The 23,031-nt window shown below is 53.7% G+C and overlaps 1 protein-coding gene across 6 annotated transcripts; it reads left to right on the forward strand.

Moving 5' to 3' along the window:
* Positions 1–306: 306 nt before the first annotated feature.
* slc4a2a (solute carrier family 4 member 2a) lies at positions 307–22,857 on the forward strand. 6 transcript variants are annotated; one of them, XM_036132921.1, is made up of 21 exons: positions 309–1,080; positions 1,157–1,232; positions 2,157–2,223; positions 2,574–2,670; positions 6,721–6,824; positions 13,879–14,053; positions 14,185–14,320; positions 14,952–15,081; positions 15,192–15,279; positions 16,278–16,462; positions 16,545–16,743; positions 16,932–17,138; positions 17,238–17,386; positions 18,274–18,468; positions 18,538–18,741; positions 18,884–18,973; positions 19,064–19,230; positions 20,723–20,976; positions 21,053–21,222; positions 21,306–21,479; positions 22,619–22,699. In XM_036132921.1, the coding sequence occupies exons 3-21, from the start codon at positions 2,170–2,172 to the stop codon at positions 22,697–22,699; spliced, it is 2,859 nt and encodes a 952-aa protein (XP_035988814.1). In that variant the 5' UTR covers positions 309–1,080; positions 1,157–1,232; positions 2,157–2,169. The 6 variants fall into 6 exon arrangements, 5 of the variants coding, with proteins under 5 accessions (XP_035988814.1, XP_035988815.1, XP_035988817.1 ...); XM_036132922.1 differs by having other exon boundaries at positions 309–1,520; XM_036132924.1 differs by having other exon boundaries at positions 309–1,232; positions 15,195–15,279.
* The last annotated feature ends 174 nt before the right edge of the window (positions 22,858–23,031 follow it).

Here is a 23,031-nt window from a genome sequence, read left to right on the forward strand (position 1 = left end):
ATAAACAAGTCTAGATCCTGCAGAAGGCATCCCACAATCCCCTGCTCTGTCCTCTGTGCATGGTCCTTCCTCTCCTGGACTGTGCAGCTCCCACACCACACAGTGATGCTGAGACATAAACGCTCTCTATTGTAGCTCTGTAGAAGGTCTTTAGCAGCTTAGTGGAAGTCCAGACCTTCTCAGGTTCCTGAGGAAGAAGAGCTGTTGTTGGGTCTTCTTCACCAGGTGGGAGGTGTTCTCAGTCCAGGAGGTCAGAGGAGATGTGAATGTCCAGGAACCTGATGCTGTCCACACCTCCACCACCTCCCCCTGTATGTAGAGAGGAGGTGTTCAGTTCTCCTGGACCTCCTGGAGTCAAAAGGCCGAGATGACGGAATGTGAGACGGACCGGTTCTGAGGCAAATGGATCGCAGCTTCTCTCATAGACCAAGGATGATGGATCTGCTAGAATCCTTCAGAACCTTTGAAGACCATAAGTCCAATGCTCCAGTACGAAGCAGCCTCTTGGTTCTACCAACGTTCTGAAGTGGCCAACCCAATCCCCGGACCTTCAGAAAATCCCAGAACCGCAGAGGAACCAATGATCCTGGGCTGGATCAGCTGATGACAGGCGTCAGAAGCGGGTCGACTCCCAGCGGCACCGATGAGGAGCGGTTCTCAGAACCTCTGCTGATGCAGCAGAACATGAGCGAGTAGAACCGGTCCAACATTTATCACTTTGGACCTGTTCCTGGTTCCTTGGCTTCACACTGGACCCATTTCCTCCAGGTTCTGGTTCAACTGGAGGCGCAGCAGGGACCGTAGGACAAAGCTGGACCGGTTCTCTCTGCTGGTACCAGAACAATGAGCCCGGTTCCTGACTGGGACCAGCCGGGCCTCCTGTCTCTGCTTCTTCTCGTTTATGCGTCTCCGTTAATTAAATCCAGGGAAAAACAACACAGCACGTTCTTCAGTGTTTCCCTCACCCTGTTTCCACAGTGGGAACACTGAGGCACAGACGGGTTCTGTGGGTTCCCGACCATGAGAACCAGCTGATCCATGGACATCAACAGGAGCTTAGGAGGCTCTCAGGTGATCCAGGTAAACATCACAGGTGTGTTTGGGTTCGGCGGTGGGAAAGGAGATAATTACTGTTGTCCTGGTGAAACCCACACAGACGAGCTGCAATAAAAGCTGCTGCACACCGTTTGGTTCTGATCCGGCAGGACGACAACGGGCCGCACACTGAGCAGGTATGAGCACACCTGCACACAGGTGAGTAAACGGGTTGGGCTCTGATCGGCGTTCTGAGCACAGAGCTGCTGCTGGACCGCTCCAGAAGTTCTGGTGTCAGGACCAGAAAGCTGCGGTCCTGTTGGGTCCACAGCTGCCGGCTCCACCACAGAACCCGACTGAGTTCCGCCCGGTTCTGTTTCTGGTCCTGCCGGGCCTCAGGGCGCCGCCTGCTTTACGCCCAGAAACACCTGCAGCCCAGCCAGGACCGGGTTTGGGTCCTCACCTGGCACCTCAAACCAGGACAGGTGAGCGTGTGGAGGCGGGCCTGAGCACCTCACCTGTTGGGTCTTAGACCGTATGATTGGTTCTGACTCCTGTTGGGATCGCAGAAAACAGAACCTCAGGTTTCTAGTGGTGGTTCTGGTGAAGTGAGCAGCTCTGTAGATGGATGAGGAGCTGGAGATCACCATGAAGGTCAGAGAAGGTCCCCGCCTGGCCTTCATCCTGGCCTTCATCCTGGAGGTTCTGGGTTCAACTCCCACAGACTCTGGGTCCCTGAGCAAGACCCTTAACCGCTCCCTGGGCGCGGCACATGGCAGCCCACTGCCCCCCCACTGCCCCCCCACTGCTCTTCCACTGCTCCTCCACTGCTCCTCCACTGCCCCCCCAGGAGACGGGTTAAGATGCAGGAGTGAATTTCTCCATTGTGAGATCAATGATGTTCAGTTATTAGTTATTAGGTTCCTCTCTCTGTTCTGACCTCAGTTAGGAGGAACCTTCTCATAACGTCTCCTGCAGCCTCCTTTCTCCTCGGTGAGGAGTCAGTGTAGAAGTTCTGGTTCCTGGGCAGGAGGACAGAGAACCTGGGAAGGAGGAGTTTGGACCAGAGTTTTCTCCACAGATTCAGAGCAGCTGTGATCTTTGTGGCTTCTTCTCCTCAGGAAGCCAGCAGCTATGGACCTGGACCAGAACTCGGGTGTTCCTGTCGAAGTTCTCCATCAGACTGCGGTGAGGTCCTGAATGTGTTTGTGTGAGAGCTACAGGAGCTGCTGGTTCTTTAGGTCATCCTCTGAGAGAACGTTGCTGGGGATGCACAGCTGGAGAACAGTAGGAGAACCCAGCAATAGATGCTGATCTCCTCCTGCAGCATTCAAAAAGGAAAGATGTTCTGGATCCAGCTGTGGAGGTCCTTCTGGAGCTCCAGGTGATGAAGACGTGTCTTCTTTCTGCGCCGCAGGAAGTCACTCAGTCACCTGAGGAACAGATGAAGTTCTCTGGTTCTCCAGGAACAACTCCAAGAAGCTGAAGTCTCTGAGATTCCTTCTGTTCTAACATCAGGTTTCCTTCCTGTTCTGCAGCCGCCTCCTCCTCCTCCTCCACGCTGCCACGCTGACGATGAAGAGGAGGCTCTGAACCAGGAGAACCGCTCGGGCCAGAAGGAGCAGAACACCAAAGGTCAGATACCAAAAACGGGTCAGGTTCCTGAGAGCAGGTTCCTAAAGCCCTGCATTTATCTTTTAAGGAAGGTTCCATTTCGTTAGGAACTTCCTCCCATTCAGAGGGTTCTGAGACGGTTCTCCATGGTCTGAGCATCAGTCCTCATGAGGGTTCTAAAGGTTCTGAGACGGTTCTCCGGGGTCTGAGCATCAGTCCTCAGAGGGTTCTGAAGGTTCTGAAACGGTTCTCCGTGGTCTGAGCATCAGTCCTCAGAGGGTTCTGGAGGTTCTGAAACGGTTCTCCGTGGTCTGAGCATCAGTCCTCATGAGGGTTCTAAAGGTTCTGAGACGGTTCTCCGGGGTCTGAGCATCAGTCCTCAGAGGGTTCTTAAGGTTCTGAGACGGTTCTCCGTGGTCTGAGCATCAGTCCTCAGAGGGTTCTGGAGGTTCTGAGACGGTTCTCCGGGGTCTGAGCATCAGTCCTCAGAGGGTTCTGGACGTGTTTCTGCTAATGATCCCACAATAAAGAGGTCCTTGAAAAGGTTCTAGTGGGTTCAGGGTTCCTTTGCAAGGGTCAAGTTTTGAGAATTTGACAATGTTCTAGAGGTTCCTTTCTATTCTTCCAATGTCTTTAGGCCCACTGGGTTCTGGTTCTGGATGTTGTCTTGGAAGGTTCTGGAGAAGAAACATGTTGCCACAAAACCCTAGTGGTGTTTCTGCTGTGGTTCTGCTGTGGTTCTGGAGGTCTGAGGTGTTTCTGCTGTGGTTCTGCTGTGGTTCTGGAGGTCCGAGGTGTTTCTGCTGTGGTTCTGCTGTGGTTCTGCTGTGGTTCTGGAGGTCTGAGGCTGAATTGCTGCGTTCCTCCTGAACCTCATGTTATTCTTAACAGAACCGTGAGACTCAGCAGAACCGGGCCTGCTGGCTGATGTTGGTCACGTGACCCGCTGCCCACCTACAGCCTCGGTGCATTGTTGCTCTGAGGGTTCTGGTTCTGTTGGGCCGGGCTGAAGGCGGATCTCAGTGAGTATGCTGCAGGAGCTCACCTGGAGGTTCTGGGGTTCACCTTTCTGACCGAACAGAACCGGGCTTTATGGGCTGCAGATGGAACACGAGGAACGTTCCACGCCGACCTCTCCTCTCAGGCCTTAACGGGGCAGAGGTCCACGGGCCCGGGTACCGGCCGGACCGGAACCCGGGCCCGTGGACCTCTGTACGTCTATAGAACCGTCGGTGCCTCTAATCTGGGTCTGGATCTAAGACTCTGTCGGCTTTTCTGCCCTGAGTTTCGTCTGTAAGGCTTCGTGAGAACAGCTGCAGGTTTATTGCAGGGATTTAATCCAACCCGCTCTGCCTGAAGAACCGTTCTCCTGAAAGTTCAAGGGTTCTCCTCACAGAAACATCTTTGGTGTTCCGGTTGAGTCTTGTTTACAGAACCTTCCTATTTTTTCATCAAATGCATGTGAAGGATTTGTAATAAAGAATTGAAATCATTTAGACCGCATCCTCCTTCACCTCTCCTTCCCAGCTTCAGGTCAGTCAGCTGACTCCCTGCTGGACAGTGATTGGCCGCTTTGCCTAATGTGTTCCCGGAGCTCAGGTGAAGCGAAAAGCTCCTAATTATGAGCTAATCTAATTGTTCCTGAAACCTGAGAGTGTACAGGCGTGTAGAGCTCACCTGTGTGAGGAGGTTTCAGCTGATTGGGCGGATCAGTCGGACTCCTAAAGATGATCAGCAGAGCTTGAGATGCTGTTAGGTGGTTCCCATGAGAGCTCCAGTCACTCTAACATCACCGAGTCACCTTGTTTCTCAGTTTACCTGAGCTCAGATTTCTCACCTGCAGAGGTTAAAACCATTAAATGAAGATTTAAGGGCTCTGATAAGAACAAGACCAAAGGAGTGAAATCCCTTCCATGGTGTTTGTGGAGGGCAAAACTACCTTCGGTGTATTCATAGAGCACCGCCGTCCGGATTAAATGATTAAGTTTATTTTTTGAGGACTCTGGCCCAAAGATTAAAACTTCGGTCTTGTCAGAATTTAGATGCAGGAAATTTAAAGTCATCCAGCTTTTGATGTCATCAAGACATGACTGCAGTCGAAGTAACTGATTGGATTCATCAGGATTTATGGATAAATATAGCTGAGTATCATCAGCATAACAGTGGAAATTAATCCCATGCTGTCTGATAATTTTGCCAATGGGAAGCATATATATAGTAAAGAGAATTGGTCCAAGGACTGAACCCTGTGATACTCCACAGGTGACCCTAGAGTTTGAGGAAGATTTATTATTAACATGAACAAACTGGAATCTGTCCGACAGATAAGATTTAAACCAGCCTAATGCTTTCCCCTTAATCCCTACAGTATGCTCAAGTCTTTGTAGGAGAATATTGTGATCAACTGTATCAAATGCAGCACTGAGATCTAACAGGACAAGTACAGACACAAGTCCATTATCTGAGGCCATGAGAATATCATTAGTGACCTTCACCAGAGCTGTTTCAATTCAATTCAATTTTATTTATATAGCGCCAATTCATGAAACATGTCACCTTGAGGCTCTTTACAAAGTCAAAATCAATCATATTATACAGATTGGTCAAAAATGTCCTATATAAGGAAACCAGTTGATTGCATCAAAGTCCCGACAAGCAGCATTCACTCCTCCTGAAAGAGCGTAGAGCTACAGTGGACAGTCGTCTGCATTGTTGATGGCTTTGCAGCAATCCCTCATACTGAGCATGCATGAAGCGACAGTGGAGAGGAAAACTCTCCTTTAACAGGGAGGAGAACCTCCAGCAGAACCAGAACCAGGCTCAGTGTGAACGCTCATCTGCCTCCACCCACTGGGGCTTAGAGAAGACAGAGCAGAGACACAGAAAGCACAGAAGCTCACATTGACCCAGGAGTACTTTCTATGTTAGAGAAGACAGATCAGAGACACAGAAAGCTCAGAAGCTCACATTGACCCAGGAGTACTTTCTATGTTAGAGAAGACAGAGCAGAGACACAGAAAGCACAGAAGCTCACATTGACCCAGGAGTACTTTCTATGTTAGAGAAGACAGAGCAGAGACACAGAAAGCTCAGTAGCTCACATTGACCCAGGAGTACTTTCTATGTTAGAGAAGACAGAGCAGAGACACAGAAAGCACAGAAGCTCACATTGACCCAGGAGTACTTTCTATGGTAGAGAAGACAGAGCAGAGACACAGAAAGCACAGAAGCTCACATTGACCCAGGAGTACTTTCTATGTTAGAGAAGACAGAGCAGAGACACAGAAAGCACAGAAGCTCACATTGACCCAGGAGTACTTTCTATGGTAGAGAAGACAGAGCAGAAACAAAAAAGCACAGAAGCACACATTGATCTAGTAATCTGTTCTACATTAGATGGTAGTAGCGGGTGAGCCGTCTTCTCTGGATGATGTCACAGCTAACAGAACACCAGACCAGGTGTACCTACTATGAAGAAAAAAAAGAGAGAACAAAAAGTTAAAAGCTGAAATAACAACAAACAATGCAGATTGGAGAGCAGTAGGAGAACTCAGCAGAGAGAGAGAAATAGACCCTGATGTCCTCCAGCAGCCTAAGCCTATAGCAGCATAACTATAGAGGTAGCTCAGGGTAACATGAGCCACTCTGACTAGAAGCTTTGTCACAAAGGAAAGTTTTAAGATTAGTCTTAAAAGTAGACGGGGTGTCTGCCTCACGGACCAAAACTGGGAGTTGGTTCCACAGGAGAGGAGCCTGATAGCTAAAGGATCTGCCTCCCATTCTACTTTTAGAGACTCTAGGAACCACCAGCAGACCTGCGGTCTGAGAGCGAAGTGCTCTGTTAGGAACATACGGGGTAATCAGAGCTCTGTTAGGAACATACGGGGTAATCAGAGCTCTGTTAGGAACATAACTCATCAGAGCTCACCATTCTGTGCTATGATGAGCCTGACTGAAGCTCCTCAGATAAGTCATTACTGCAGCTTTATTGAGAAAATGACACAGACGGCAGGTTAAGCTCACAAACTCAACCCAGTGACATTTTTCTCCTTCTCTGACTCCGCCCCTCAGGTCATAGGTCAGATGACGTTTCACCTGAGCAGCGTCACCTGGGGAGGCGGAGCTCCCGAGGGTCAATCGTCCTCCCGGCCAAGGATCAGCTCAGCAACCTTCAGGTGGGCCGCCGTCCTGTGAGGTCAGGGGGAGGAGCCTGTTACCTGTTAACACACCTGCTGACACACCTGCTGACACGCTGGAGTTCATTTAAGTCTTCAGCCGACTGTCACGTCTTCACGTCTTCATGTCTTCACATCTTCATGTCTTCACGTTCTCACGTCTTCATGTCTTCACGTCTTCATGTCTGCATGTCTTCACATCTTCATGTCTTCATGTCTTCACGTCTTCATGTCTTCACGTCTTCACGTCTTCATGTCTGCATGTCTTCACGTCTTCACGTCTTCACGTCTTCATGTCTTCACATCTTCATGTCTTCACGTCTTCATGTCTTCACATCTTCATGTCTTCACGTCTTCACGTCTTCATGTCTTCACGTCTTCATGTCTGCATGTCTTCACATCTTCATGTCTTCATGTCTTCACGTCTTCATGTCTTCACGTCTTCACGTCTTCATGTCTGCATGTCTTCACGTCTTCACGTCTTCACGTCTTCATGTCTTCATGTCTGCATGTCTTCACGTCTTCATGTCTTCACGTCTTCACGTCTTCATGTCTTCACGTCTTCACGTCTTCACGTCTTCATGTCTTCACATCTTCATGTCTTCACGTCTTCATGTCTTCATGTCTTCACGTCTTCACGTCTTCATGTCTGCATGTCTTCATGTCTTCACGTCTTCACGTCTTCATGTCTGCATGTCTTCACGTCTTCACGTCTTCACGTCTTCATGTCTTCACGTCTTCATGTCTTCACGTCTTCATGTCTTCATGTCTTCACGTCTTCACGTCTTCATGTCTGCATGTCTTCATGTCTTCACGTCTTCACGTCTTCACGTCTTCATGTCTTCACGTCTTCACGTCTGCATGTCTTCATGTCTTCACGTATTCACGTCTTCATGTCTTCACGTCTTCACGTCTTCACGTCTTCACGTCTGCATGTCTTCATGTCTTCACGTCTTCACGTCTTCACGTCTTCACGTCTTCATGTCTTCATGTCTTCACGTCTTCACGTCTTCATGTCTGCATGTCTTCATGTCTTCACGTCTTCACGTCTTCATGTCTTCACGTCTTCATGTCTTCATGTCTTCATGTCTTCACGTCTTCACGTCTTCATGTCTGCATGTCTTCATGTCTTCACGTCTTCACGTCTTCATGTCTTCACGTCTTCATGTCTTCACGTCGTCATGTCTTCATGTCTTCACGTCTTCACGTCTTCATGTCTGCATGTCTTCATGTCTTCACGTCTTCACGTCTTCATGTCTTCACGTCTTCACGTCTTCATGTCTTCACGTTTTCACGGTCACACACGTCCCAAACAAAGTTCTTCCTCATCGTAACATTCCTGGTTCTGGTACTGTGGGTCTCAGTCCATGAGTTCAGTGGTGAACACGTTCTTTTTGACTGCATGGTTCTGTTTTCTCTGTAGAACAGGTCCACCTCGTGTCCCCATCAGATACACGTGTAGAAATGAAGGTGAACTAGGCTCAAAGTTCAGGTTCTAGTTGTTGTCTGCAGGTGTTCTCAGACACCTGAACTCTGAGTTGACCTCGTTTAAATCAGAGCCCCGGTGGTCCGGTGGGAACAGAACCAGAGGCAGGTCAGGACAAAACAGCAGGAATGAAGGAGGAAGAGAGCGTGAGCCGCATAATCCCGGTGGGATTGTGAAGAGGTGACAGCCTGGATCCCGTTAGCAGGAGACAATGGTGGGGGGAGTCAGGGGGACGGACATCTGCAGCAGCTAAAGTCCTGCCTCAGTCCTCACATGCGCTCACTTGTCCTGAGGATGCTGGCTTTGGACCCGAGGAGCGGGCAGAACCAGGTACAGCTGCTGGTTCAGGTTCTGGTCTCATCCTGATTGCTGACGCCATTCAGCCTGGAACCAACGTTCCTTTGGATTGGACTCGTTCTTCCAGAGTTCCCTGAGCGACCAAGGCTGCTGGACTTCTCTGGTTCCTTGAGAACATTCCACCTCAGGAAAGCTCCTTCAGGTCCACCATTCTCAGTCCTGATTTGGTACAAACTGGTTTTGATTGTCCCGGATTAACGGGTTTTGACCCGGTCCGTGGTCCACGACCCGGTCCGTGGTCCGGTCCGTGGTCCGGTCCGTGGTCCATGACCTGGTCCATGACCCGGTCCGTGGTCCGGTCCATGACCCGGTCCGTGGTCCGGTCCGTGGTCCGGGTTAAACTGAAACAGGTCTGATGAGGGGCTGGATGAGTTTCTTCATTTGAACCTTCAGGCTGAACGTCTTCTGGATCAGAATGAGACGTTGGAGGCTGGAGGTGTAGAGATGAGTCTCACTAGGACCTCCATCCTGTCTCCCTCCATCCTGTCTTCCTCCATCCTGTCTCCCTCCATCCTGTCTTCAGGACCTCCACCCTGTCTCCCTCCATCCTGTCTCCCTCCATCCTGTCTTCAGGACCTCCATCCTGTCTCCCTCCATCCTGTCTTCCTCCATCCTGTCTCCCTCCATCCTGTCTTCAGGACCTCCACCCTGTCTCCCTCCATCCTGTCTCCCTCCACCCTGTCTCCCTCCATCCTGTCTCCCTCCACCCTGTCTCCCTCCATCCTGTCTCCCTTCATCCTGTCTTCCTCCATCCTGTCTCCCTCCATCCTGTCTTCAGGACCTCCACCCTGTCTCCCTCCATCCTGTCTCCCTCCATCCTGTCTTCCTCCATCCTGTCTCCCTCCATCCTGTCTTCAGGACCTCCACTCTGTCTCCCTCCATCCTGTCTCCCTCCATCCTGTCTTCCTCCATCCTGTCTCCCTCCATCCTGTCTTCAGGACCTCCACCCTGTCTCCCTCCATCCTGTCTCCCTTCATCCTGTCTCCCTCCATCCTGTCTCCCTCCATCCTGTCTCCCTTCATCCTGTCTCCCTCCATCCTGTCTCCCTTCATCCTGTCTCCCTCCATCCTGTCTCCCTCCATCCTGTCTCCCTCCACCCTGTCTTCAGGACCTCCACCCTGTCTCCCTCCATCCTGTCTTCTTCCATCCTGTCTCCCTCCATCCTGTCTCCCTCCATCCTGTCTCCCTCCATCCTGTCTTCCTCCATCCTGTCTCCCTCCATCCTGTCTTCAGGACCTCCACCCTATCTCCCTCCATCCTGTCTCCCTTCATCCTGTCTCCCTCCATACTGTCTCCCTCCATCCTGTCTCCCTCCACCCTGTCTTCAGGACCTCCACCCTGTCTCCCTCCATCCTGTCTTCTTCCATCCTGTCTTCCTCCACCCTGTCTCCCTCCATCCTGTCTTCTTCCATCCTGTCTTCCTCCATCCTGTCTCCCTCCACCATGTCTTCCTCCATCCTGTCTCCCTCCACCCTGTCTCCCTCCATCCTGTCTCCCTCCATCCTGTCTCCCTCCATCCTGTCTCCCTCCATCCTGTCTTCAGGACCTCAGTCAGATCTTGTGTTTCTGTGTGTGTCAGATGTTCATGGAGCTGAAGGAGCTGGTGGTGGACAGGAACCAGGACCTCCATCCTGTCTCCCTCCATCCTGTCTCCCTCCATCCTGTCTCCCTCCATCCTGTCTCCGTCCATCCTGTCTCCCTCCATCCTGTCTCCCTCCATCCTGTCTCCCTCCACCCTGTCTTCAGGACCTCCACCCTGTCTCCCTCCATCCTGTCTTCTTCCATCCTGTCTTCCTCCACCCTGTCTCCCTCCATCCTGTCTTCTTCATCCTGTCTTCCTCCACCCTGTCTCCCTCCATCCTGTCTTCTTCCATCCTGTCTTCCTCCATCCTGTCTCCCTCCATCCTGTCTTCAGGACCTCCATCATGTCTCCCTCCATCCTGTCTCCCTCCATCCTGTCTCCCTCCATCCTGTCTCCCTCCATCCTGTCTTCAGGACCTCAGTCAGATCTTGTGTTTCTGTGTGTGTCAGATGTTCATGGAGCTGAAGGAGCTAGTGGTGGACAGGAACCAGGACCTCCATCCTGTCCTCCTCCATCCTGTCTCCCTCCATCCTGTCTTCCTCCATCCTGTCTTCCTCCATCCTGTCTCCCTCCATCCTGTCTTCAGGACCTCAGTCAGATCTTGTGTTTCTGTGTGTGTCAGATGTTCATGGAGCTGAAGGAGCTAGTGGTGGACAGGAACCAGGACCTCCATCCTGTCCTCCTCCATCCTGTCTCCCTCCATCCTGTCTTCAGGACCTCCATCCTGTCTCCCTCCATCCTGTCTTCCTCCATCCTGTCTTCAGGACCTCCATCCTGTCTCCCTCCATCCTGTCTCCCTCCATCCTGTCTCCCTCCATCCTGTCTTCCTCCATCCTGTCTTCAGGACCTCAGTCAGATCTTGTGTTTCTGTGTGTGTCAGATGTTCATGGAGCTGAAGGAGCTGGTGGTGGACAGGAACCAGGACCTCCATCCTGTCCTCCTCCATCCTGTCTCCCTCCATCCTGTCCTCAGGACCTCCATCCTGTCTCCCTCCATCCTGTCTCCCTCCATCCTGTCTCCCTCCATCCTGTATTCCTCCATCCTGTCTCCCTCCATCCTGTCTTCCTCCATCCTGTCTTCCTCCATCCTGTCTTCAGGACCTCCATCCTGTCTCCCTCCATCCTGTCTTCAGGACCTCCAGTCAGATCTTGTGTTTCTGTGTGTGTCAGATGTTCATGGAGCTGAAGGAGCTGGTGGTGGACAGGAACCAGGACCTCCATCCTGTCCTCCTCCATCCTGTCTCCCTCCATCCTGTCTTCAGGACCTCCATCCTGTCTCCCTCCATCCTGTCTTCCACCATCCTGTCTTCAGGACTTCCACCCTGTCTTCCTCCATCCTGTCTCCCTCCATCCTGTCTCCCTCCATCCTGTATTCCTCCATCCTGTCTCCCTCCATCCTGTCTTCCTCCATCCTGTCTTCCTCCATCCTGTCCTCAGGACCTCAGTCAGATCTTGTGTTTCTGTGTGTGTCAGATGTTCATGGAGCTGAAGGAGCTAGTGGTGGACAGGAACCAGGACCTCCATCCTGTCCTCCTCCATCCTGTCTCCCTCCATCCTGTCTCCCTCCATCCTGTCTTCCTCCATCCTGTCTTCCTCCATCCTGTCCTCAGGACCTCAGTCAGATCTTGTGTTTCTGTGTGTGTCAGATGTTCATGGAGCTGAAGGAGCTGGTGGTGGACAGGAACCAGGACCTCCATCCTGTCCTCCTCCATCCTGTCTCCCTCCATCCTGTCTTCAGGACCTCCATCCTGTCCTCCTCCATCCTGTCTCCCTCCATCCTGTCTTCAGGACCTCCATCCTGTCTCCCTCCATCCTGTCTTCCTCCATCCTGTCTTCAGGACCTCCATCCTGTCTCCCTCCATCCTGTCTTCAGGACCTCCATCCTGTCTCCCTCCATCCTGTCTTCAGGACCTCCATCCTGTCTCCCTCCATCCTGTCTTCCTCCATCCTGTCTTCAGGACCTCCATCCTGTCTCCCTCCATCCTGTCTCCCTCCATCCTGTCTTCCTCCATCCTGTCTCCCTCCATCCTGTCCTCAGGACCTCCATCCTGTCCTCAGGACCTCCAGTCAGATCTTGTGTTTCTGTGTGTGTCAGATGTTCATGGAGCTGAAGGAGCTGGTGGTGGACAGGAACCAGGACCTCCATCCTGTCTCCCTCCATCCTGTCTCCCTCCATCCTGTCTCCCTCCATCCTGTCTTCAGGACCTCCATCCTGTCTCCCTCCATCCTGTCTCCCTCCATCCTGTCTTCCTCCATCCTGTCTTCAGGACCTCCATCCTGTCCTCCTCCATCCTGTCTTCCTCCACCCTGTCTTCAGGACCTCCATCCTGTCTCCCTCCATCCTGTCTCCCTCCATCCTGTCCTCAGGACCTCCATCCTGTCTTCAGGACCTCCAGTCAGATCTTGTGTTTCTGTGTGTGTCAGATGTTCATGGAGCTGAAGGAGCTGGTGGTGGACAGGAACCAGGACCTCCATCCTGTCTCCCTCCATCCTGTCTCCCTCCATCCTGTCTCCCTCCATCCTGTCTCCCTCCATCCTGTCTTCCTCCATCCTGTCTTCAGGACCTCAGTCAGATCTTGTGTTTCTGTGTGTGTCAGATGTTCATGGAGCTGAAGGAGCTGGTGGTGGACAGGAACCAGGACCTCCATCCTGTCTCCCTCCATCCTGTCTTCCTCCATCCTGTCTCCCTCCACCCTGTCTTCAGGACCTCCATCCTGTCTCCCTCCATCCTGTCTTCCTCCATCCTGTCTTCAGGACCTCCATCCTGTCCTCCTCCATCCTGTCTTCCTCCACCCTGTCTTCAGGACCTCCATCCTGTCTCCCTCCATCCTGTCTCCCTCCATCCTGTCCTCAGGACCTCCATCCTGTCTTCAGGACCTCCAGTCAGATCTTGTGTTTCTGTGTGTGTCAGATGTTCATGGAGCTGAAGGAGCTGGTGGTGGACAGGAACCAGGACCTCCATCCTGTCTCCCTCCATCCTGTCTCCCTCCATCCTGTCTCCCTCCATCCTGTCTCCCTCCATCCTGTCTTCCTCCATCCTGTCTTCAGGACCTCAGTCAGATCTTGTGTTTCTGTGTGTGTCAGATGTTCATGGAGCTGAAGGAGCTGGTGGTGGACAGGAACCAGGACCTCCATCCTGTCTCCCTCCATCCTGTCTCCCTCCATCCTGTCTCCCTCCATCCTGTCTCCCTCCACCATGTCTTCCTCCATCCTGTCTCCCTCCACCCTGTCTCCCTCCATCCTGTCTCCCTCCATCCTGTCTCCCTCCATCCTGTCTCCCTCCATCCTGTCCTCCTCCATCCTGTCTTCAGGACCTCCATCCTGTCTTCCTCCATCCTGTCTTCCTCCATCCTGTCTCCCTCCATCCTGTCTCCCTCCACCCTGTCTCCCTCCATCCTGTCTTCAGGACCTCAGTCAGATCTTGTGTTTCTGTGTGTGTCAGATGTTCATGGAGCTGAAGGAGCTGGTGGTGGACAGGAACCAGGACCTCCATCCTGTCTTCCTCCATCCTGTCTCCCTCCATCCTGTCTCCCTCCATCCTGTCTCCCTCCATCCTGTCTCCCTCCATCCTGTCTTCCTCCACCCTGTCTTCAGGACCTCAGTCAGATCTTGTGTTTCTGTGTGTGTCAGATGTTCATGGAGCTGAAGGAGCTGGTGGTGGACAGGAACCAGGACCTGCAGTGGAGGGAGACAGGGCGGTGGATCAGGTCTGAGGAGGACGTGGAGGAGGAGCGCTGGAGGAGACCTCACATCGCCTCGCTGTCCTTCCAGTCCCTGCTGGAGCTCCAGAACTTCCTGTCCCACGGTAAGGAGCAGCTCTCTGCTGCCCCCGGTGGACAGCCCGGTGTTTCTGCTGATTGAGACGGCCACGGGCTGAGATCCACCTGTAGGACCTCACCTGTCCTGAAGGTGCTAACCCTGAGGCTCTGCTTCCAGGTGCCATGCTCCTGGACCTGCAGCAGAAGACGCTGCCAGGCATCGCTGAGCACATGGTGGAGCAGATGGTGCTCAGAGATCAGATCAGAGCTGAAGACCGCGTCAGCGCGCTGAGAACCCTTCTGCTGCCACACAGGTAGGCTGCTCACCTGTCCTTCACACAGGTAGGCTGCTCACCCGTCCTTCACACAGGTAGGCTGCTCACCTGTCCTTCACACAGGTAGGCTGCTCACCTGTCCTCCACACAGGTAGGCTGCTCACCTGGCCTTCACACAGGTAGGCTGCTCACCTGTCCTCCACACAGGTAGGCTGCTCACCCGTCCTTCACACAGGTAGGCTGCTCACCTGTCCTTCACACAGGTAGGCTGCTCACCTGTCCTTCACACAGGTAGGCTGCTCACCTGTCCTTCACACAGGTAGGCTGCTCACCTGGCCTTCACACAGGTAGGCTGCTCACCTGTCCTTCACACAGGTAGGCTGCTCACCTGTCCACCTGTTCATCCATCCATCATCCATCCATCCATCCATCCATCCATCCATCATCCATCCATCCATCCATCCATCCATCCATCATCCATCATCCATCCGTTCATCCATCCATCCATCATCCATCCATCCATCCATCCATCCATCCATCCATCCATCCATCCGTTCATCCATCCATCCATCCTTCCATCCATCCATCCTTCCATCCATCCATCCATCCATCTGTTCATCCATCCATCCATCCATCATCCATCCATCCTTGAACCCTTCCTCTCTCCTAGTCATCCCAGTGATCAGCAGGACCACAGCTGCTTCAGCAGGAACATCTCTGCAGCTCACCTTTCCTCCCTGATGGACAGACACAACGGCCAATCAGAGCTTTGCAAAGAGGCTGAAGGCAACAAGAACCAGGTAAACTCAGTCATGTGTCAGCGATAGCGCCACCTGTGGGCCACACAGCCAGGTGCTGTTTTCTGAGCGATCATCAAAGCGAGGCTGTGGTGTGTGGGTGGTGTCTCCAGCAGGACGCCGTTGGGTGCAGATCAAAACACGACGGGAAGCTGATGGAGAAGATCCCGGAGCGAGCTGAGGCCACCGTCATCCTTGTGGGTAGGAACTAGATCACATGTCTGCAAGACAGCAAGGATATCTGGAGGGGCGTGTCTGTTACACCAGGGCTGTGGACACACCTGAACCTGGCTTCACCTGTCCTGCAACCTTAGGCATTATTTCCATGCTGCTTCAATTTATGTGAGAATATGTCACCTGTAGGCTATAAAACATAGTTTTATAATTACCAGTTACTTTTTTAATCAGTGACTCAGCTAAGTAACTATGTAGTTCCTTTTTTAAAATCACAAATCTTTCATCCTGGTGACGTTAGCTCTGAGGCAGGCCTTTTATGATCTAAAAGGTTAAAGATTTTGGATGATTTTCCTGTTTTTGGACTCTATAGCATTATAGTGTGTGGTGGACAGTGAATAAAAACCAAGACACGTAGCAGCTGTGATACATTTATAGAGATACGTTTATTATTATTATGTTCAATGATTATTATAAAAGAACAGCAAAACCAGTTTTAGAACATTATTATTATTATTGCACATTAACAGCCAAAATGGGTATAGCAATAGAAAATTCTGCTTTTAAAGTGTGTGGAGAACAGATGGTGTGAAAGAAGGGTGATAGACCCTGTGGTGTAGCAGTGATCCAAAGTGTCCCCCCCTTTATAAACCGGGTTCTAGGCTGAGGTTCTACGCTGAGGTTCTAGGCTGAGGTTCCAGGCTGAGGTTCCAGGCTGAGGTTCCAGGCTGAGGTTCTACGCTGAGGTTCTACGCTGAGGTTCTACGCTGAGGTTCCAGGTTTAGGTTCTAAGCTGAGGTTCCAGGTTTAGGTTCTAGGTTTAGGTTCCAGGCCGAGGTTCTAAGCTGAGGTTCCTGGTTTAGGTTCTAAGCTGAGGTTTTATGCTGTCCATAAAAACGATTGTTTTTATGGCGTTCCCAGATGACCTGCTGACAGTCACACTCTGTTCTAAGGTCTGAACATGTTGGTCCTGCTCTGGTTCTCCACATGCAGAACGTTACCTTTTCCCTCTGCTGTGACTGCAGGCAGCGTGGGGTTCCTGGACCAGCCCTCGGTGGTTTTTGTGCGTCTGCAGGAGGCGGTTCTGTTGGACTCTGTTTTGGAGGTTTCCATCCCGGTCAGGTTCTTGTTCCTCCTGCTGGTTCCACCTTCTTCCAACATGGACTACCAGCAGATGGGGCGTTCCATCGCCACGCTGATGTCAGACAAGGTGCCGTTCTGCTCTCTAACGAAGCCCCCGGTCCCTGGAAACATCTAGCAGTATCACAGTATGTGGTTCTGTGTTCTTTCAGCACTTCCACGAGGCAGCGCACAAAGCGGAGAACCAGCAGGACCTGGTGACGGCCATCAACCGGTTCCTGGACTGCAGTGTGGTTCTCCCTCCGTCTGAAGTAAACAGCGAAGAGCTGCTGCTCTCAGTCAGTCGGTTCCACAGAGAAAAGCTTCAGAGTGGAGAGACGGAGCGCAGCAGCAAGCTGCAGGAGAAACAAGGTGACTTCCTGTCGCTATTATTATCAACTTAAAGACAGAAAGATCTTTAGGTGTTCCTTCTGGAGGTTCTACCTGAATGAAAGAAATTCAGCAGAGAACATTCAGTAGAACGTTAGACGGCTGTAGAAGGAGCATATCATCAGCATAATGTGTAAAATCAGTTGTCCCCTCTGAACGTTCTCCTTCAGACTCTCCTGGAGGTCCTGGTAAGGCCAGCGAGGTTCCTCTGAGGCGCTCCGGTCGTCTCTTTGGCGGTCTGATCAGAGACGTGACGCAGCGGTACCCTCAGTACGTCAGCGACATCAAAGACGCCCTGAACCCTCAGTGCATGGCCGCCATCATCTTCATTTACTTCGCCGCCTTGTCTCCGGCCATCACCTTCGGTGGCCTGCTGGGTGAGGAACACCTTGTCACTGAAGATCAGAATGTCCTGATCACACCGCTCAGGCGCAGGGAACCGGCTGCAGGATCTTTACCTCTTTCCTGTGATGCAGGCGAGAAGACGGAGGGCCTGATCGGCGTGTCGGAGCTGATCGTGGCCACGGCGGTGCAGGGCGTGGTCTTCAGCGTTCTGGGCGCCCAGCCGCTGCTGGTGATCGGCTTCTCTGGACCGCTGCTGGTGTTTGAGGAAGCCTTCTACAACGTAAGCTCTGCTGACAGGCTCCGCCCCTCTGAGCATCGGTCACATGGACCATGGCTGGTCGGCCTGAGCCTTCCTGCTCCTAAAACCTGCAGGCAGACTCAGGTGTAGCTCTGGAAGTACGCGGGCGAGGCATTAGCAGCCAGGGAGGGATGGCTGGTGTTTGTAGATCTGCTACGGTTCCACCTGGTTCAGCAGGTCAGTAACTGGAGACCTGACAGTGAGACAATGACAGAGACAGAGTGAAGAGAACCACGGTGTCCATAATGAACAGGATTAATAAATAATGTTCATTTATTGGCCGTGTGTGGCAGCTTTATGTTCTTAAAGCTGCTGATGTTCAGCACACGGTGAGGACTCTGGTGTCCTCCTGCAGAACCTGGACCTGCTGAGCAAGGAGCCACACAGACTATGTTCTTCATTTAATTACTTAATGGAAGATAACAGGAGGGAACGCCCCTTTAAAGCTGCTAATGTTCAGCACTTCTGCCGGCCTAGATCTACTTTTTCATCTGAAGGCTTTGGTCCTCCAGCTCCTCCTCCTGGAGGTTCCTACAGAAATCATCTGAACTCGTTTTACCTCCAAGCTGAAACTCCTCCTGCTGCTCCAACATGTTTCAGGTTTTTGTTCTTGTTGAGGTTTTTACGGCTCGTTTTTAGTGCAGTGGCTGACAGGAAGGAGAACGTGCAGCAAAGGACCGCGGGTCAGAGCAGAACCCGGGTCGGTGGGTGGAGGACTCTGCCTCCATGCGTGGGTCGGACCACTAACCGCTGCGCCACCAGAGCCGCCCTGCTTTCTGATTGGTCGCTGCGCTTTGGTCAGAAGGTTCTCACTCCCAACTCGACCGTTTCCTGCTAACAGGAGGCGCTGCTGGCGTGTTTCTCTGCAGTTCTGCAAGGACAACGAGATCGAGTACCTGACGGGCCGGGTCTGGATCGGCTTCTGGCTGGTGCTGATCGTCATCGTCACCGTGGCCTTGGAGGGAAGCATCCTGGTGCGCTTCGTGTCTCGCTTCACCCAGGAGATCTTCTCCTTTCTCATCTCCCTCATCTTCATCTACGAGACCTTTGCCAAACTGGTCAAGGTGAGTTCAGAGGCCTGCAGAGCTCCGTCAGAGGAGACAGCTGAGACCGTTTCTCCTGCTCCCTCCCAGATCTTCAAGGAGCACCCGCTGCAGACCTGCTTCCAGGGAAACAGCTCCACGTCTCTGTGCAACTCCTCCATGACTGCCGGCAGTCCCGGGAAAACCGCCGGAGAACCAAACACCGCGCTGCTGTCGCTGGTCCTCATGACGGGAACGTTCTTCATCGCGTTCTACCTGAGGAAGTTCAAGAACAGCTCCTTCTTCCCAGGAAGGGTGAGTGTGTCCACCAGCAGAATGAGGGACGCCCTCATGTGGAGTCAGTCCAGCAGGAGGTCCTCCTGAGTCTCACCTGGAGCGGTTCACCTGGAGGAGACATGAGGAGCACCATGCTGATCTAAAACCAGATTTCTTTCAGGTTCGTAGGATCATTGGAGACTTTGGCGTCCCCATTGCCATCCTCATCATGGTTCTGGTGGACTACAGTGTGGAGGACACCTACACTCAGGTGAGGGTGGAGCTGTGTTCCTTACACTGAGGGTGCTCCCAGCGCTGACCTGCTGACCTGCTGACCTGCTGACCTGCTGTGGGTCCACAGAAGCTCAACGTCCCCAGTGGACTGTCCGTGTCCAGCCCAGAGAAGCGCGGCTGGCTCATTTCTCCCTTGGGGTCGGACGGCCAGTTTCCCGTTTGGATGATGGGGGCCAGCGTCCTGCCGGCCGTCCTGGTCTTCATCCTCATCTTCATGGAGTCCCAGATCACAGCGTAAAGAACCGTCCTCCTCAGAGCAGCTGGAGATCTCCAGAGAACAGCCTGGAACAAACTCCAGGCTGTTCTAACCTGGCAGCGCAGGGAACTGTCTAACTCCTGGTTTCTCCTGGTCCTGGTCCTGGAACTGATCCTGGAACTGGTCCTGGTCCTGGAACTGGAACAGGTCCTGGTCCTGGAACGGGTCCTGGAACTGATCCTGGAACGGGTTCTGGTCCTGGAACGGGTCCTGGTCCTGGTCCTGGAACTGGTCCTGATCCTGGTCCTGGTCCTGGTCCTGGAACTGGAACAGGTCCTGGTCCTGGAACTGGTCCTGGTCCTGGAACTGGTCCTGGTCCTTGAACGGGTTCCTGGAACTGATCCTGGAACGGGTTCTGGTCCTGGAACGGGTCCTGGTCCTGGTCCTGGAACGGGTCCTGGTCCTGAAACGGGTCCTGGTCCTGGAACGGGTCCTGGTCCTGGTCCTGGTCCTGGAATGGGTCCTGGTCCTAGAACTGGTCCTGGTCCTGAAACGGGTCCTGGTCCTGGTCCTGGAACGGGTCCTGGTCCTGAAACGGGTCCTGGTCCTGGAACGGGTCCTGGTCCTGGTCCTGGTCCTGGAATGGGTCCTGGTCCTAGAACTGGTCCTGGTCCTGAAACGGGTCCTGGTTCTGGAACGGATCCTGGTCCTGGAACCGGTCCTGGTCCTGGAACGGGTTCTGGGTCACCAGGTTTCTGACTCCAGATTCATGGTTGGAGTTTGAGTCCAGGAGCAACTTGTGACCAAATTCAGGTTCTGACGTTCCTCTTTGTGGTTCTGACTCTCTGATCGGGTCTTCTTTAAACCGACTTCTTGGACCTGGGCCTGCATTAATTATTGCATGTGTAAACAATCTGGTTAGTTTTTGTTGTGTTCCATATAATCTGTCTGCTGCAGCATGACCTGAGAACATCAGAACTGTAGGCTGAGGGGGGGGGTAAGGCTGGGGGGGGGTGTAAGGCTGGGGGGGGGGGGGGGGGGGGGGGTAAGGCTGGGGGGGGGGGGTAAGGCCTGGAGGATCAGCTCCTGAAGGAAGGAACGTGTGGAGACTCTGTCATGTGACGCATAATTATCACTAATTATGGAGATAAACGTGTTTTAGCGCAGCAACATCTGCTACTTGACTTTGTAAAGAGCCTTTAGATGACATGTTTCATGATTTGGCGCTATATAAATAAAATTGAATTGAATTAGCTGAATGTGGGCAACTAGGAGCCTCAGGAGTTTATGGGCAGGAGAACCAAGGAGAACCAAGGAGAACCAAGGAGAACCACGGTTCTCTGACTTTAAGAACAACTTTTATTGGAAGCACTGAGCAGTTGCAGCGGGTCAGAGGACCCAGAACCGAGGAGGTGGTTCAGCCGGGCCTCCTCGGTTCTGGCCCACGGTGTGCCGGGCCTCCTCGGTTCTGGCCCACGGTGTGCCGGCCCGGTTCTGGCCGGGTTCTCACTCTTCCTCGTCTGCCTGCAGGCTGATCGTCAGCAAGAAGGAGAGGATGCTGGTGAAGGGCAGCGGCTTCCACCTGGACCTGCTGATCATCGTGGTGGTGGGCGGAGCCTCGGCCCTGCTGGGGCTGCCGTGGCTGTCCGCCGCCACGGTGCGCTCCGTCACCCACACCAACGCGCTGACCGTCATGAGCAAAGCGGGCGAGGCGGGGGACAAGCCCCGCATCCAGGAGGTGAAGGAGCAGCGGGTCACCGGCTTCCTGGTGGCGCTCCTAGTGGGTGAGGCAGCTTCCGGGTAGCGGGGGCGGGCCGGGTCGGGGCGGCGCCGGTTCTCAACGGCTCTGCGCTCTCTCAGGTCTGTCCATCGTCATCGGAGAGGTTCTGCGTCAGATCCCCCTGGCGGTTCTGTTCGGGATCTTTCTCTACATGGGGGTGATGTCGCTGAACGGCATCCAGCTGACGGAGCGCCTCATCCTGCTGCTGATGCCACCAAAGTACCATCCGGACCACAGCTACGTCCGCAAGGTGAGCCCGCCCCCCCCCCGCCCGGTTCTGGCTCGGTTCTGGCCCGGTTCTACATCAGGGTGACCCGGTTTGTCTCCTGGCAGGTGAGGACGCTGCGGATGCACCTGTTCACGGTGGTCCAGCTGACGTGTCTGTCCCTGCTGTGGGTCGTCATGGCGACGGCGGCGGCGCTGGCGTTCCCCTTCATGCTGCTGCTGACCATCCCGCTGAGGATGCTGCTGCTGCCCCGCCTCTTCAGCCCCAGGGAGCTGCTCAGCGTGAGTGGCGCCCCCTTCAGGACGGAGGCGCAACATGCAGGACACAACCCACACAGGCCACGCTGCAGCGTCTGGTTCTGCCGGTACCGGTACCGACATGGACCGGTGCAGACAGGACAACGCTGCAGCGTCTGGTTCTGCTGGTACCGGTCCGGTGCAGACAGGACAACGCTGCAGCGTCTGGTTCTGCCGGTACCGGTACCGACATGGACCGGTACCGACATGGTCCGGTACCGACATGGACCACGCTGCAGCGTCTGGTTCTGCTGGTACCGGTACCGACATGGTCCGGTACCGACATGGACCACGCTGCAGCGTCTGGTTCTGCTGGACCGGTACCGACATGGTCCGGTACCGACATGGACCACGCTGCAGCGTCTGGTTCTGCTGGTACCGGTACCGACATGGTCCGGTACCGACATGGACCACGCTGCAGCGTCTGGTTCTGCTGGTACCGGTACCGACATGGTCCGGTACCGACATGGACCAACGCCTGCAGCGTCTGGTTCTGGCGGGTAACCGGTTACCGACATGGACCGGTACCGACATGGACCGGTGCAGACAGGACCACGCTGCAGCGTCTGGTTCTACCGGTACCAGTCCATGTCGGTACCGGTACCGACATGGACCGGTACCGACATGGACCGGTGCAGACGGGACCGCTCTGCAGCGTCTGGTTCTGCTGGTACCGGTACCGACATGGACCACGCTGCAGCGTCTGGTTCTGCCGGTACCGGTACCGACATGGACCGGTACCGACATGGTCCGGTGCAGACGGGACGACTCTGCAGCGTCTGGTTCTGCCGGTACCGGTACCGACATGGTCCGGTGCAGACATGGACCACGCTGCAGCGTCTGGTTCTGCTGGTACCGGTCTGGTCCGGTGCAGACAGGACCTGGTTCTGCCGGTACCGGTACCGACATGGTCCGGTGCAGACATGGACCACGCTGCAGCGTCTGGTTCTGCTGGTACCGACATGGACCGGTGCAGACAGGACCGCGCTGCAGCGTCTGGTTCTGCTGGTACCGGTACCGGTACCGACATGGACCGGTACCGGTACCGGTCCATGTCGGTACCGACATGAACCGGTACCGACATGGACCGGTACCACACCTGACCACTGCCCTCTGTTCTGCAGCTGGACGCCGATGATGCAGAGCCCCACCTGGAGGAGAAGGAGGGCCAGGACGAGTACTCACACCTGCAGATGCCCGTATGAGCTGCTGCCGAGCCCTGACCGGACCAGAACCGGACCAGAACCGGACCAGAACAGGACCAGAACCGGACCTCTGAATGTTTGAGTGTTGTGATGTCATGGTTTGCTGTCTCTGTAAGAACGCTGCTCTGCCTCTCAGTAAAGTTCCTCCATGACCCGCAGTCTGGCTTCTTTCTGCTCCGTCTCCGGTTTGGACCCACAGGGACGGGTTCAGTTGATGCTTGGGTTCAGAACCGAGTCCCAAACAGAACCAACAGATCAGGTTCCTGAGGTTCTGATGCCGGGGGTCAGCTGATTATAAATCAGAACATTGTTCTCTGGGGTAGAACTGACCC

The sequence above is a fragment of the Fundulus heteroclitus genome, unplaced genomic scaffold (assembly GCF_011125445.2).
Source record: "Fundulus heteroclitus isolate FHET01 unplaced genomic scaffold, MU-UCD_Fhet_4.1 scaffold_56, whole genome shotgun sequence".
In the NCBI taxonomy this organism is placed as follows: domain Eukaryota; kingdom Metazoa; phylum Chordata; class Actinopteri; order Cyprinodontiformes; family Fundulidae; genus Fundulus; species Fundulus heteroclitus.